General features: G+C 41.6%; 1 protein-coding gene across 2 annotated transcripts in view; it reads right to left on the bottom strand.

Moving 5' to 3' along the window:
* Nucleotides 1–14,121, bottom strand: part of WNT7B (Wnt family member 7B) — a 95,229-nt gene that overhangs the window by 11,889 nt on the left and 69,219 nt on the right. For both annotated transcript variants that reach the window (XM_009095101.4, XM_009095100.4), the window contains exon 3: nt 3,797–4,068. In XM_009095101.4, coding sequence (XP_009093349.1) covers nt 3,797–4,068 — 272 coding nt within the window. The remainder of the gene's footprint in view (nt 1–3,796; nt 4,069–14,121) is intronic.

The following is a 14,121-nucleotide window of genomic DNA, read 5'->3' as shown; positions in this document are numbered from 1 at the left end:
TCAAGGGCCTGCCACTGACTTCAGAGCAAGTTGGAAACAATTGTTTGTGGGGTTGGGAGCTTTTTGTGTCCTTTTTTCCTCGTTTTTCTGTCTTGGAAGGCTCTGAGATTCAAAAAGACTAAAAGGAAGGTAGCATATTTGCTGGCTGGAAGTTGTTCTTCTTAGCTAACTCAAAAAGCCAATTTGGAATGACTGAAAAAGAGCTGCAAGCCTTCAATTACAGGTGTGATTGCAGGGTATTTTAAATGGTGAAAGTGTTGTGAAATCTGTAGGAAGCTACAAAAGCATACACTTCCTTTACTGCCTTTATTGTCCATTACCACTCTAAGGTTGAAAATACCTTATTTGAAAATATTTGAGAACTTCTAAAGCAATGAAGAATTTAAAAATTCCCGTTGCCTGTGTTTTCTCTCTTACCTTTTCTTCCTATTCATAACATGGATAAAATATTTTCACTTTGGTTCTTTATAATAGCAATAATGAACCAGAAACTTGGCTCCAAAGTGTTTCCAAATTTTAAGACAGATCAGCAGGATGGCACTGACAGATTTTCTCAGAGCATTTCCCAGTTGTGTTGTGAGAGTTTTGGAAGGGAAAAGGAGAAAGATGGAAGTTCAGCGTTGTGCCCAGGCAAAAGGAGGAGCCAGCAAGGGAAGGGGTGAGGCTGGACCTTGCTCTAACAAACAAGGAAGGTCTTGCTGGGGATGGGAAGGTTGGGGACAGCTGTGGCTGTAGTGACCACGGGATCATGGAGTTCAGTATCCCATGAGGAGCAAGGGATCTGCAGCAGCCTGGAGAGGAGCCCCAGCTGAGAGGGGCCCTCAGCCCTGGGTGTCCCTGTGTGCAGGGAGGGGCAGAGCAGGGCCCAGGCTCTGCTCTGGGGGCCCAGCAGTGGCACCAGAGCCACGGGCAGGAACTGATGCCAGGAGGTTCCACCTGGACAGGAGGCAGAACTTCTTCCTGGGCAGTGCCCAGGCACTGAACAGATTGTCCAGAGAGGGTGTGGAGTCTCCTTCTCTTGACATACTCAAAAAGCATCTGAACACAATCATGAGAACATTGTCTAGGGGATCCTGCTTGAGCAGAGGGGTTGGACCCTTCCAACCTCACCCATTCTGTCATTCTGGGATTGCTTCTGAGATTCTGTGATCCCTGACCTGAGTGGGAATAAGGACCATGGGGAGTATGTAAGAATGACCCCCAGGCATAAGCAGAAACCCCTGGTTTCAGGTTTTGTGTCAGGCTCACAGTGCTCCAGGTTTACCAAAAACCCCCAAATCAGGCAGATTTCAGGTGAATGTAGGTCAGATTTCAAGTCTGCCTGGATTCTCAGAAGGAACTTGTGATTTCACACTGAAATTGCAGAAAATTCTGGGACTGCTTTTGTAAGGGTCCAACCCAGAAACACAGAAAGTATAACCTAGGTTCCAGAGTTTTGTTCTAATCTTAAGTTTCATTCAATCCTGAATTCAAAATGTCTAATTTATACAAAAAAGCAAATTATCTCGGAAGAGCCAAAATCACTAAATATTATTTACTGTACAACTCTGGATATTCAGTTAAGGGGAATATATATCATAACACCAACATTATTTCTAAACATGACCCCCAAAAACATGTTTTATATTAGCACATTCCTCTGGATTTTATGGATTATACTTAAAAACAAAAAACTACACCAAATCCTTTCAGTCGTTCTTAGCTTTTGAAAGCAATACAATGAATTAATGAGCAGCTATGGGTATAAATAACTACTGAAAAATGCAACAAAAAGTTAATAAATTCCAAAATATTGTTTATATTTTTAAAAATGGAAAAAATGTATTGCTGGTGTTGCAAGCCTTTGTATTCCTTTCTTAAAATATGAAAGTATTATCATTTGTTTTTTTTGCAAGAACATTTGAAAAAAAAATTTAGAATTGTTAAATAAAATTTATTTGCATGAATTTTGCTACCAGAAGTATCTGTAAAAACATGGACTTATTTGGTCTGCTTATGAAATTCTGATGAAAAGTAAAATATCATGTGCTTAATAAGAATCAGCAATGTGGTCTGGTGGTTACTGGGCTGTATTTAGAATTGGGGGACCCATGATCAGTGCCTGGTCCACACAATGAGCTCTTTCTGTTCTTGGGACTTCACTGATTTCCATCTCAGTATCTGCTTTTGCTCTTTTGTCCCTCTTTCACATCTAGAGTGTGGCATGCTCCAAGCAGGACCTGCATCAGGATCTCCATGGGGGTGGCACAGCACACACCACAGAGGATGCCAGTTTAAGCAGGGATGGGAATGCATCTAGCAGTAATAAATTCTCCCAGTGAGTTTGAAAGTTGACTTCCATCTTGTTTTTCCTCCAAACACAATTTGTGATGCTGAGCTGAAATTCCCAGCCTAAGTGAAGTGATCAGACCTGGAGCTGGTCTTCCAATGTGGTTTTCAACTGCTGAATGAAATTCTTTTATACCCGTGGCAGCAATTTTTAGGAAAAAAGACTGTGGCCCTCAAGGCTGTTTTTCTGTTTGGCTCTTCAGTCAGCTTTCTCCTGCACACCTGGAGACCTCAGTGTGAGCTATCACTGAAGTACCCATCCTCTCTCTACACTTGAGATTCTGCCTCTCTCACCACACTGAATTTATGTAGTATTTCCATCCCAGTGAACTCCTGCCCATCCAAAACCTTCTGTTGCAGTGCATGGCCAGGGCAGCTGTGCTAGTAAGCAAGATCCAGGCAGAAAAACAAGTGCATTGTTTCTGTCACCACCAATTCTGCTCTCTCTGCCCAGTGCTCAGTACAGGACTGAAGGCACACATGGTTTTAGAGGAGGAAAATTCAGTCTTACTTTGGGGACTAGAGAAGGAGGCAGATTTTATTGGATTGCTACTTTGGTATGTTGGATTTTTCCTAGGGGAAAACACTTTGAAGGCTATAATCTCTCCTGAGGTAGGTATATATGATGCAGAAAGGTTTGGTACACTCTTTAAAGGACAAGCTTTGACAGCTGTGAGGATTGGTGAACACAAAAATCAGCATAGCCCCATGATGTTTACTGTCACCATGAGAAGCAATTCAGTCGTGGTTGCTTCTTCTTCTTCTGCAGCTCTTTGCAGCTTTGTAGTTACAAAGAGACAGTTGTGCATCTGCAAAGAGTGCATTGTGTACTACTCTGTGTATTTTACTAGAGACAGTTGTGCATTTGCAAAGAGTGCTTTGTGTACTACTCTGTGTATTTTACTAGAGACAGTTGTGCATCTGCAAAGAGTGCATTGTGTACTACTATGTGTATTTTACTAGAGACAGTTGTGCATCTGCTAAGTGCATTGTGTACTACTCTGTGTATTTTACTAGAGCTGAGGTCAAATAAATGATTTGGGGTTTCACTGGAATAAATATCTGGAAGAGCTGTGGAAGCTGAGCAATGCAGACAACTCAGTTCTGTCCCGTCACAAACCCCAACATCCCTTGCTAGATTTTTTTGCAAATTGGACCAAAAGCAGGGATTTATCATTATGCTAAACAGATCCAGCAAGGTCCTCTCTGTTATCAGGGCTGGAAAGAAGGCTTAGGAAGCAGAAATTTTTACAGGAGTACCTATAATACATGGTAGTATAGGTACCATATATACATGGCCAGCTCTGAGTAAAAAGAAACAGGATAAAAAAGGTGAACAGATGACTTGATGTGGGTGTGGGATAATATCAGAGAGAGGGGTGAGCTCTCAGGAAATGCCTCCTGCCACCAAGCCAGCCTCCCCCCGTCCTCCAGCACACGTTCCCATCCCTCATCCTTTCTGGAATACCTTTCTTCCAGCCTCATTGTTGTGCAAGTTCATCAGCCTCCGTGCATTCTTTTTGATTTCTCGGGCATCAACAAACCTCCGGGAGAACTCAATGCCGTATCTGATATCCGCAGAGCAGCCTCCCCACTTCCAGCCCTCCTCCTGGTTGTAGTAGCCCTGTTTCTCTCGGTCACAGCCACAATTGCTGAGGTTGCCCTGGCTGCAGGCGGCCGTGACAGCGTGCGCAACCCCGGCAGCAGTAATGGCATAGGTGAACGCGGCCTCCCTGCTTCCTGTGGAGAGAAGCCAAAAGCTGATGGGTTGGCAGAAAGAAAGCACAGACATCATCTACAGCAAGGGGGGCAGGCAGCAGCGTGAGGAGGCCACCATTCCTCAGCCTGGGTTTCTCATCTCACGGAATCCCACGCGTGTTTAAGATGCTTGGCTCAGCTCGGGCAAATTACCCCAGGGATGCAGGCATGGGATAGTCCCAGCAAACCCCTTCACCAGAGGGAACTTGGCAGTGGATCTGGACAGTGCTGAGGTGAGGCCACAGGATTTGTTTTCACACTGTCTAGTCAGGTTTGCAAGATTGAAGGTTCAGATGAATAAAAAGTGAGTTAAGAGGTACCTCTGAGCATTGGCACTGCATGGAAAAGAGAACTGTTCAGACAACAACAACCAAAAAAACCCTGGGACAGAAATGGGGCTGATTATTAATCTAACTTTATAAATGCTCCAGTAGCATCTATTAGTGATGCTGAGTGTAAAGTACTGCAAGAGAGACCCATAGAGACAAGACCTGGGTAGGGTTCATTTTCTTTAAAGGCAGAGGTTACCCCTTTCCCTTGCAGGCTTTTCCTGGGCATTAGTTTTGCTGAAGTGACCTTTTCCACTCCCACTCTGACCCAAACCTCTGCATTACAATGGCACTTGAGCATAAAAAGGACTCAGAAGTTCTGTGACAGCACTATTTTCTCTCCAAATTAGGTGAGATACTGTCATGCAAGCACAGACTTATCTTTTAAAATAGCTGGTTTAGAAAATGAGTTCATTTTTGGGTTTTTTTTTTTGGTCTGTGATGCTGCTACTTGCAAAGGTTCCTGATTGCCAATTCCATGCAGTAGCTGTTGATAATGAGTGTATGAGGAGAGGTGGAAAAGGTGAATGTGAGGAGAAGTGAATAAGGTGACTATGAGAAGTGAATAAGGCCCTTTCTACACTGGTTGGCTGAGGTGCCTGTGAGGTGCAAGGAGGCAGAATGATGGGAGGGGAAGCTGCAGCCCATCCCTGCTCTTGTGTGAGACCACACTCTGTCACTGACTTCACACAGGGCTGGATCGTGGTGTTTTGCTGCTGTTATTTATGACAGTTCCACAAAAGTTCCCTTCTCAATGCTTTCCCCAGAAGTTCCCTCCTCATGGCTTTCCTCTGTGTGTTTCTCTGGTAACAAACAGACAATCCTGTAATGCTGCAGCCAAAGAATCACTGTAAAGAGTTTGCAGAAAGTTGCTGAAATGCTTTAATGACCACACACAGAGCTCTAGCATCATTAGTGGATTTGGGAAGGGGAAAAAAGGAACAAATTTTCCAGAGGAGGAAAAAAAACCCAAAAAACTTAGAAGCTAGTTTTAATTTTTAAATTTTGGATTCATAGATCTCATAATTATTCTGGAATAATAACTCCACAGTGTGGGGGGATTTATATTTCTTATTTTCATAGTCAGCTTCCTGAAAGATTGCACCATTGCCAGAGAAGAGGAAGATCCTACAAGAAACAATCAGAAACTGAAGTTTGGCACCATTTGCTTGTTTCTCCAAAGAAATAAAAAATAAACTTTGGGTAGGGAAAAAAACAAAAGGGTTTTGTGTTCTTCAGCTACCAGGCAGGTAGAACTGACATGTGCATTATCTGAGAAGATGGTGCAGTTGCAGGAGTGCCTCTGTCTCAGACCCAGCAGTGTTTAGTTGGGGTGTTCAATGTGTGCAGTCTGGTTCAGTGCTCTGCAGAACACTGGTGGTCCAGGAGGCCACGGTGAAGGGTTCACAGCTAACCCACAGAGCCATATTAAACACTATTTTAAATAGTGTTTCCAATTAAAAGTTTGATGATAAAGATACCTGGTGGTCTGTAAGAAATTCTGAGGGTTTATAGCAATCCAAAACAGCTATGGAACCACTGTTCTAGCTCCTAGTGTGATCTTCACATGTTGATATTCACTCCTCTCCTTTTGCTTGCCAGCTAAAGTCAAATCTGGGACTCTTGTTTTAAAATCTGTTCTGTTGACTTGCAGGATTTTTTTCTTCTTCTTTTAAAAAAATTCTATTTCTAATCTATAAAATGAAATATTGGAAGCAAGAGATGTAATAGAAGCTAATTTAGAGACACAGTTTGCTTTTCTTCAGGATGAGGGTAAACAACAACACAAAACCAGACCCAGGGAAATTTTTGGTCAGATACCTTTGAAGTATATGTAGAAAGGGTTATTAACTAGAAGAAACTTATTCCTGTGAGGGAACATAGCAGCTGTGACCTGCAGTTCAGTAGATTTACTCAGAGCTTTAGTGACAGTTGTTCATGTTTTGTGTTTCAGCTCAATATATTCCCCATGTCTCCAGAGTACATGGAAAGACATTTTATTCCAGCCATGGTGTCTGTGCCTTCTCTGTAAATTTTCACACCTTGCTTCCCTTGATCAATTTTATAAAATGAAAGAAAATCATGTGTTTATCTTCCCTTCTCTCTCTCTCATTCCCCTTATACCCCTGACTACCATCAACAATAAAGGAAAATATCTTTCCTTTATCCATTGGAGAGCTAACAGCAGTGATGGAATTTTCTCAAGTCATGGGATAATATCCAATGGAAACCACACTGACTCCCTCAAGAGATTACTCTCCTGTTTCAATGCAGCTCTAAAATAAGAAGGTCTCAGAAATTAGCAAGTTAAGTTGTCCTGGAAAGAATTAAGCTTTTGGGGGTATTTTTTAACTAAAATATGTCCTAAAACTTCACTAGTGTTCCTGAGCAGTTCACTAAGGTCCCAGGCTCAGTGGAGTCTATCAGAAACTGCTGATGGAGGAGGGAAGGGAACCTCTGGCTCAAATAATGTCTGCTGTACACCAAGTTTTCATTAGCATGTCATCACTTGGAATCAGTTCTGAGCAAGTCTTTGTTAGGCAGCTAAAAATATTTAAGTAATGATTGCTGTGATACCTTAATGGAGAACAATAATCTCATTTTACAAAATTTTCTGAGATTTCAAAAATATTCTTGGTCTGCAACAAAAAGGAGACAGGTCTTTCCAGAAATGTTCATGAAATGAAGATATAAGTAGCAGCAGATTTGGGGTTTGACCCAAATTTGGGGCTAGATATTTCTTTTTCCAGTGAATATCCTGATTATCTAGTTATTTGGCACTGTACACACTCAGTTTCTCAGTCTCAGAAGAAAAAAATCTTGTCTGACTTCCAAAGTTTTCTGTTGCATAGACCAGAAAAATTCTGTTGAGATTTTTATTTTGGTGCAAAAGACACTGCTTTGGCTTTATTGCAACTTTTGGATTTGTCCATTTCTCTGTAAGAAATGCCTGCCTTGGAGTCAAAGATGACAGTTCTGACTTTATTCCCAAAACATAGAAGGGATGTTTTCATGAGTATAACATGAACTAATAACTATCTGATCTGATAACTGTCTAATCTAATAACTCCAAAAGGAGATGACTGCCAGTATTAATTAAAATTAAGCCTTTTTTCTTTGTTGAAGGTGCTCAAGGCCACTTCTAGCAATCTGCCAAGCTATCAGAGGAGTCTGTCATTTGCCAGTCTGAGTTACTGCCATTTTCTTGAGTTTATTTGCATTCTAACAGGACTTTATAAGTGTGCTGATAGCCAGCAATGCAGGCAGCTGCTGCTCAGACAGATTTTGGACCACTGATTCCTTAGCACTTGTCTTCTGGCAGGTAGGCAGAGAGGAGCCTTTATCTGTCCTTGGAGTCATGGAGTAGCCTGTGTTTTATCCCCCATTTAGATGCCATTTCTGGCTGAGTTTTAGACTTCTAACTGAGCACTTAGCATGGTTTGATGAGGAAATTCTTACAAGTTCCACAATTGCTGTAGTTTACCAGGCTCAAACTTGCAGAAGATTCTGCAGAGTATTTCCATCTGGGAGCCACAATCAGCTGAGAATGACAGAGGCTAAATACATATTCAATTATCCAGCTGTGAGCACAGGGTTAAAGATGTAACTGTTCCATAGCTCTTTGCAAGACATCTATTTTGTCAGAGTAATTAGATGGGAATTCTGCTGTTTCACTCACCATCCTGAAATGCCTCATGTCAGCAGCTAGATGAATCAGGCTGCCACTGAATGTCAGCTATTAGAACTGTAATTTAACTTGAAATATTTAACTGCAGAACATGCAGTGTTGGCCCAGTAATTTCTTAGATCTTGCATCAGCAATGATAGAAAAAAGTACTACACACTGTTATTAAACAAGACAAATTCTTCATGCACTTACACAATCCACCAGATTGAATATATGACACAATACAACATAGGTCAGTGGGAAAAAGAAATTACCACAGCAGAAATAATTTTTTTAGACAAACCTACCCTTTTCAACAAGTCTGGTAAGCTGATGACAGATTGAGTAATTTTTTATGGCAAAAGACAATAGATATATCTAGATGAATAAACTAAAACTCAGACAACAGCACCTTAAGTAGTGTTGGATGAAGAATTCTACAGACAGTAATTTTTCATTTTATTCAACACACATTTTAACAATTCTCCAATAAAATAGTGCAGGCTCTTCATTTTGGGTTTGGTCCTAGGGCAGTACGAGTCAGAGGGAGTTTTCTCATTGTCTGGAGCAGATCCTTTATTTGCATTTTCAGTGTAATTAACTTTGAGCTTCTTGGTTTATAAAGCAGGAACTAATTTAATTTAATTTCTCTGTCCCTCTAACTTTCTGTACCCAGTGCTACATGTCAGAACTAAAGTCTACTGGAACCACTTTGTACAGGCAGAAAAATTAAGGCAGAAGAGCAGAAAACTCAGGAGGGTCTCTTCTCTGTCAACCCTGACATGGCTAATAAGACAGATGTTCCTCACAACAGCTTTTATTGTTGAACAATCTTTATTGTTCCTGTTCTTAAGGATCTTCAGTAGAAGAGGTTTCAGGGTCTAGCCCAGTACCTTCGGACCCCTACTGGTATGCATTTCACAAATATTAACCTGAAATTCTCTTTCTGAGTGCAAACCCACTGCTTCTTCCTCTAGAGCTGCCAAGACCAGATTACTCCCTCCTTCTAGCAGCAGCCTTGGAATATGTAAAGACTTCCACCCCTTCCCAGATGTGCTGCCTCATCAGTTCTTGCCCAGCACCCCCAAGGGCTCTGCTCCCTGCCCCTGCTCTCCCAGCTGGCTGGTTGGAGTTGCAGTGCTGGAGATGTGACAGGCTGCTCCAGCTGAGGTCTTGCCTCCTTGGGGCCAGAGCAGAAGGAGCCCTTCACATGCCTTGTATGCTCTAGTCCTGTTTGTTCCTGCCAGCATTCCTCATTTCACAGCAGCAGGACGCTTCTGACTCTTACTCAGTTTGCAGCTGTCTTCTGTTCAGCTGCTCTCCCACCAGATGTTTCTCATCTTGCATTTGTGCAGATGATCATTCCCATGTACAGATCTTTGCCTTCCTGATTTGCCCCCTCTTTCTTTGCTTTAAGGCTTTTTTTCTTCTTTTCTGGACCACTTATCCATGATCATGTTCAATTTTGACCCAAACTTCCTCCAGCTTCCTGGGAGTCCTTCCCAACATGACATAATTCACAAATGCAATGTGCACAGCTTATTCTCTTGGTCAAGTCAAGAGTATGATGCTGCCTGGTACCAGCTCCAGCACAGATCACAGAAACCTAGTCAGGAACCTTTCCATTTTGATAACTACCCTCCAAGTACGATTTCCAGATGGTCTGTAACCATCTGGCAAGTTCTTATTTTTCTTATGTGAATGCCCTATAAAGCAGGGTCCAAAGCTCCCTTTGAGTCCAAGATGTGTGGTATAAACTGCTTCTGCTCTGCCTCTGAGGCCCTGGGTGGCCCAAGAAGAAAGGAAATTAGTTTGGTTTAATGTGATTTGTTCTTGACAGTTCCTGGTTGACTCTTACTCATGTCCTTGTCCTTAGTTACAAGCTTACAAATGGGAGTTTGTTCCCATATTTTTTCATTTACTGAAGTTAACCTGATTGGTCCTACAATTCCTTTCTTTTAAGTTTTTGGTGGTTTTGTTTTGTTGGGTTTTTTTTGGTGCTTTTTTTTTTTTTTTTTTTTTTTACAAAGGCAACACATTCATCTTTTCAATTCTTCTTAATTAGAGTTCTCCACTAGTTTTCAGCACTAGTGGCTGTAAGGACAACCACTCACCCCATTAAATGTTCTGAGATGAGGGACAGCAAACTGGAGAGCAATCAACATGGACAAATTCTGCTCTCTAAAGCTCAGAGGTTCCTCTGTTGATGGTGTAAGTTTATAACCATCTGCTCACCATTCACCTGCTTAGGGAAGTCTGGGGCAAGAAGTGCTTGGCCTTCTTGATATTATCCTTGGTTTTTACTCTCCTCTGGAATCCACTCCACTGAGCAGTGGATCAGCCTTTGTTCTACATCTCCTACTCACTAATAAATCACTGCTAACTCATTGATTTCTGTGTAGCCTCCTGTAAAAAATAAAAAATACATGCAGCCATCTATGGTTGTGAGGTTCCTTTGAAGCACCTGTGCTCAGGAGTGTCCCTGAACAATGACTGTGGTGCTGGCTGAATCTCTGTTACTGGCAGCACTTTCAGGGATGGAGCCTGCTGATGGTCATGTTCAGTAATGTTCTCTTTACAGTGTTCACATTTCACTTTTGCTCCTTAAACCCCTTATTTTCTACTGCAGTCTAATTAAAATAATCTTGTTTAATTTTGTTTCATCCATACAGGTATGTGTAGTTGAACTAGAGCTGGAGCAGGGGTGATTACAGCAGCTTCTTCCTAGGCTCTCTGTGGTATCTATTTTCAATTACACATGCCCAGGACAGAGAAAATTGCAGATCCCAAAGCTGAGCATGTGTAGGGATATGACATAATGGTTTATTTACAGATTTCTTCTCTTACTCAGCATGTTTCATCTCCAGGCTCCCACTAAGTTTTTATGGCTGGAGGTGCCAGGATCTTGGCCATCAGTTTAGAACTGCTCTGTCAACTGGATTGTTTTCTGTTGCTCATGTGGGTTTGTCAAATCTTATTTTAGAATGGGCTGTACATGAGCCAGAATTATTTCACAGTAGCCTTATTGCAGCTTCTTGCTGTCACTCTTTAAACACTTTTGAAAGCCTGTATATTAAAAAGAGATACTTAGTCTGCCTCTCCTTTTCACATTTCTTCAAACAGTTTTTGAATGTCATGGGTATTTTCTAAAGGCTTGGTGTTACTTTCCCCAGTGATTTCTGTAATGTGTCTTGCAAGGATTTACAGGGATTTTAAAGTTAATTAACCCCCTAATTTATTCAGTTAAGTCCTGGCAACCTTAAACAATAGTCAGCATTTCTGTTCCAGTGAGCATAATTCTATTATGTTTTTGACTGTCTTTTGGCAACATGTCCCTTGGTGAAGTTTTCTGGGACAGTTTCTGTGAGGTTAGTGAGTTTGCTATAATCTTTGAAAAGATCTTTAGCAGTGCCCAGAGAAATACGAAATTTTTGGGCTCTCTGCTGTAAAACTATATTTGCCATAACAAATATTTCTTACCAGCTCAGCCCTAAGAAGCACTGTCAGAGAAAATGGTGAAATTGAGTTTTGGTCCCAAAGCACCACTGCTAATTTTTGTCTAAGCTAAATGAGAACATGGTGCTGAGCACCCATTTAAAGAGTGCAGGAGAGCATGGCCTGAGGAGCAGGAGGGGGGAGCTCCCAGATGCACTGTGCCTTTCAGAGGAGCCTGTGTGGGTCACACACGGCTGTGCTTTCACAATGCTGCTGCTAATACTATCAAAGCAGCATGTGGGAAACAAGAGCTGGAGCAGAGAGATTGTCTCCTGCTTGTGTTCTCTTCTGGACCTGCTGGTGTCCCACTGTGGCACTCAATGGTTCCCTGATGAATGTTTGGTGCCTTTTCAGTGATGACAAGAGGTTTGATGTGTCATAGTATGTGAAAGCTCAGCTGGAGACATCTTGCAGTGCACTGAGGTTTAAAAAAGTTCTTTGCACCCCTTGCCAGAAAGCATGGAATCCTGAAGGCATCCCAGAGGAACTGTGTTCTGAAGTATACCAAAGTCCTTAAATTAAATGAGTCTGTGAGGAACCAGAGGTGTTATACATTCTATTCTATTCTATTCTATTCTATTCTATTCTATTCTATTCTATTCTATTCTATTCTATTCCATTCCATTCCATTCCATTCCATTCCATTCCATTCCATTCCATTCTCATCTAATCTCTTCTATTCTAATCTAATAATTCAACTGCCTCAACCTGTTAATAACAGCTCTTATGTAAGATTTCACAATGCATTACAGTCTCTCTTTTAAAGGGCATTTCACAGAGAAAAATAAGTGCAATATTTAGAAAAAAGAGAAGAGAATCTATAACTACATGGGTACATTTTTTGTCTTTTTTTTAGGTTTGCTCTTGATAGTATTCTTGCACTACAATATGGGCTGTTAAAGGTTTCTGAGGTACCTGTGTGGGGCTCAGCAAGGGAAACACTGTCCACTTGGATTTAAGAAGTAGAAAAGATGCTTGCCACATAATATAAAACAGAAGGGAAAAACAAGCAGAAAAGAAACCTCCACTCTGAACCTGAGAAGAAAACAGGACAGTAGTACCAATCACATTTTTAAAGTACATTTGCTTTCAAGTCAGCTTCATGCTCTGTTTGAGGAGATACAAGAGCAGAGGAGTTGGCTACCATAACCACTGAGATTTCCATGTGCACAGATTTTAGAGGCTTGAGGCTTTCATGAGTGAATCAGTTCAGAGTGGATGCACTCTAGGTAGGATCCTCCCAATCTAGTTATTCTGTAATTTTGTGACTGTATTTGATTTTGCTGTGGACCCCATTTCACAAATACTCTGTCATTCCTCCTGTTATACTCATGAGTGTCAAAAATCCACTGCCATGCAGCATCAGACCTTCTCAGTGGACATTTTGCTGGGTCAGTATTTTAATCACTTAAATTATCTCAGTGGTCTGACATAATTGTACTGTGTTGAAGAGCAGCTCTATAAAATAAATCTGCATTGCCACTTGCATCAAATAATCTTTTTTTTTCTATTACCTTATTTCTAGCCCAGATAACAAATCCCCAGGGACAAGTGGGCATGTCCTTATTCTTTTTTAAATCACTGTGCATACCTGTCTTTTGCTGTAGGAACATATTAAATAATCCTCTAGAGGGTCCACTCAATTATGGGTTGTAGTAAGCACCAGACTCCTATACCTGGGCATGCCAGAGTTTCTGTGGATGGTTTTCTGTGTATTCTGCAGATAAAATTTCTGATCTTGCTTCCTAGGATAGTTTAGTTAAATATTACCTGAATGTTCTGTGCAGAGCCTATGAATAAGCCAATGCCACTTTGCCAGAATTATTGAATTACAATTTTCTGAGTGATACCTGGATAAAATTGGTGTTAGACACAAATCTGTTTCTGCAAGAGGCAGTCCTTGCTTTAAGGAGACACATCATTCAGCTGGAGAGGGCAAGAGAAGAGAGAGATAACTACCTCTCTTTCACAGAGGCACGAGGGGGTTAAGGTATGTGTCCAGAGGACAGAAGGACCTGCAAGAGGACAAGCTGTCCTCTGACTGGATTCTTTTTGTGAGGAGATAACAGTAATTCAGTTGGAATCTTGTCAAGCAACAAGGGAAATACAAATTCAAGCCAGGGAGAATATCCATGGAGCTGCATGGTGGGACAGGAGCCCTTCCAGGAGGAGCAGTAGTCATGGGATGGGAGTCCTCTGCTCTTCCACTGTTCAACACAGTATTGACCTGCACATCTCCTGCCAGAGACACAGGGGGATGTGACACAGCAATGCTCAGCATCCCAGTGTCTGCCAGAGAAAGCCATGGCTGCAGGAGTCCACTCCTTACACTCCCACTCACATGCATCCTCACATGCCATACCTGCTTAGCATGGATCCACACCCTTCCTTTACTTTTAATTTGGAAAAAAATCACTGACTAAAAAATAACTAACATGTCTTCCCAGAAGAATTGCTGAGGTTCTATTTGTTCTGTTTCAGAGAGATTCCAAGTGATTCCACATCCCAGTATGGAATTGACATTTCTTGACTACTAGCGAGATA

This window comes from Serinus canaria, chromosome 1A (assembly GCF_022539315.1).
Source record: "Serinus canaria isolate serCan28SL12 chromosome 1A, serCan2020, whole genome shotgun sequence".
Taxonomy (NCBI): Eukaryota; Metazoa; Chordata; class Aves; order Passeriformes; family Fringillidae; genus Serinus; species Serinus canaria.
The sequence above is the reverse complement of the archived record's forward strand: the minus strand, read 5'-3'. Positions and strand labels throughout refer to the sequence as shown.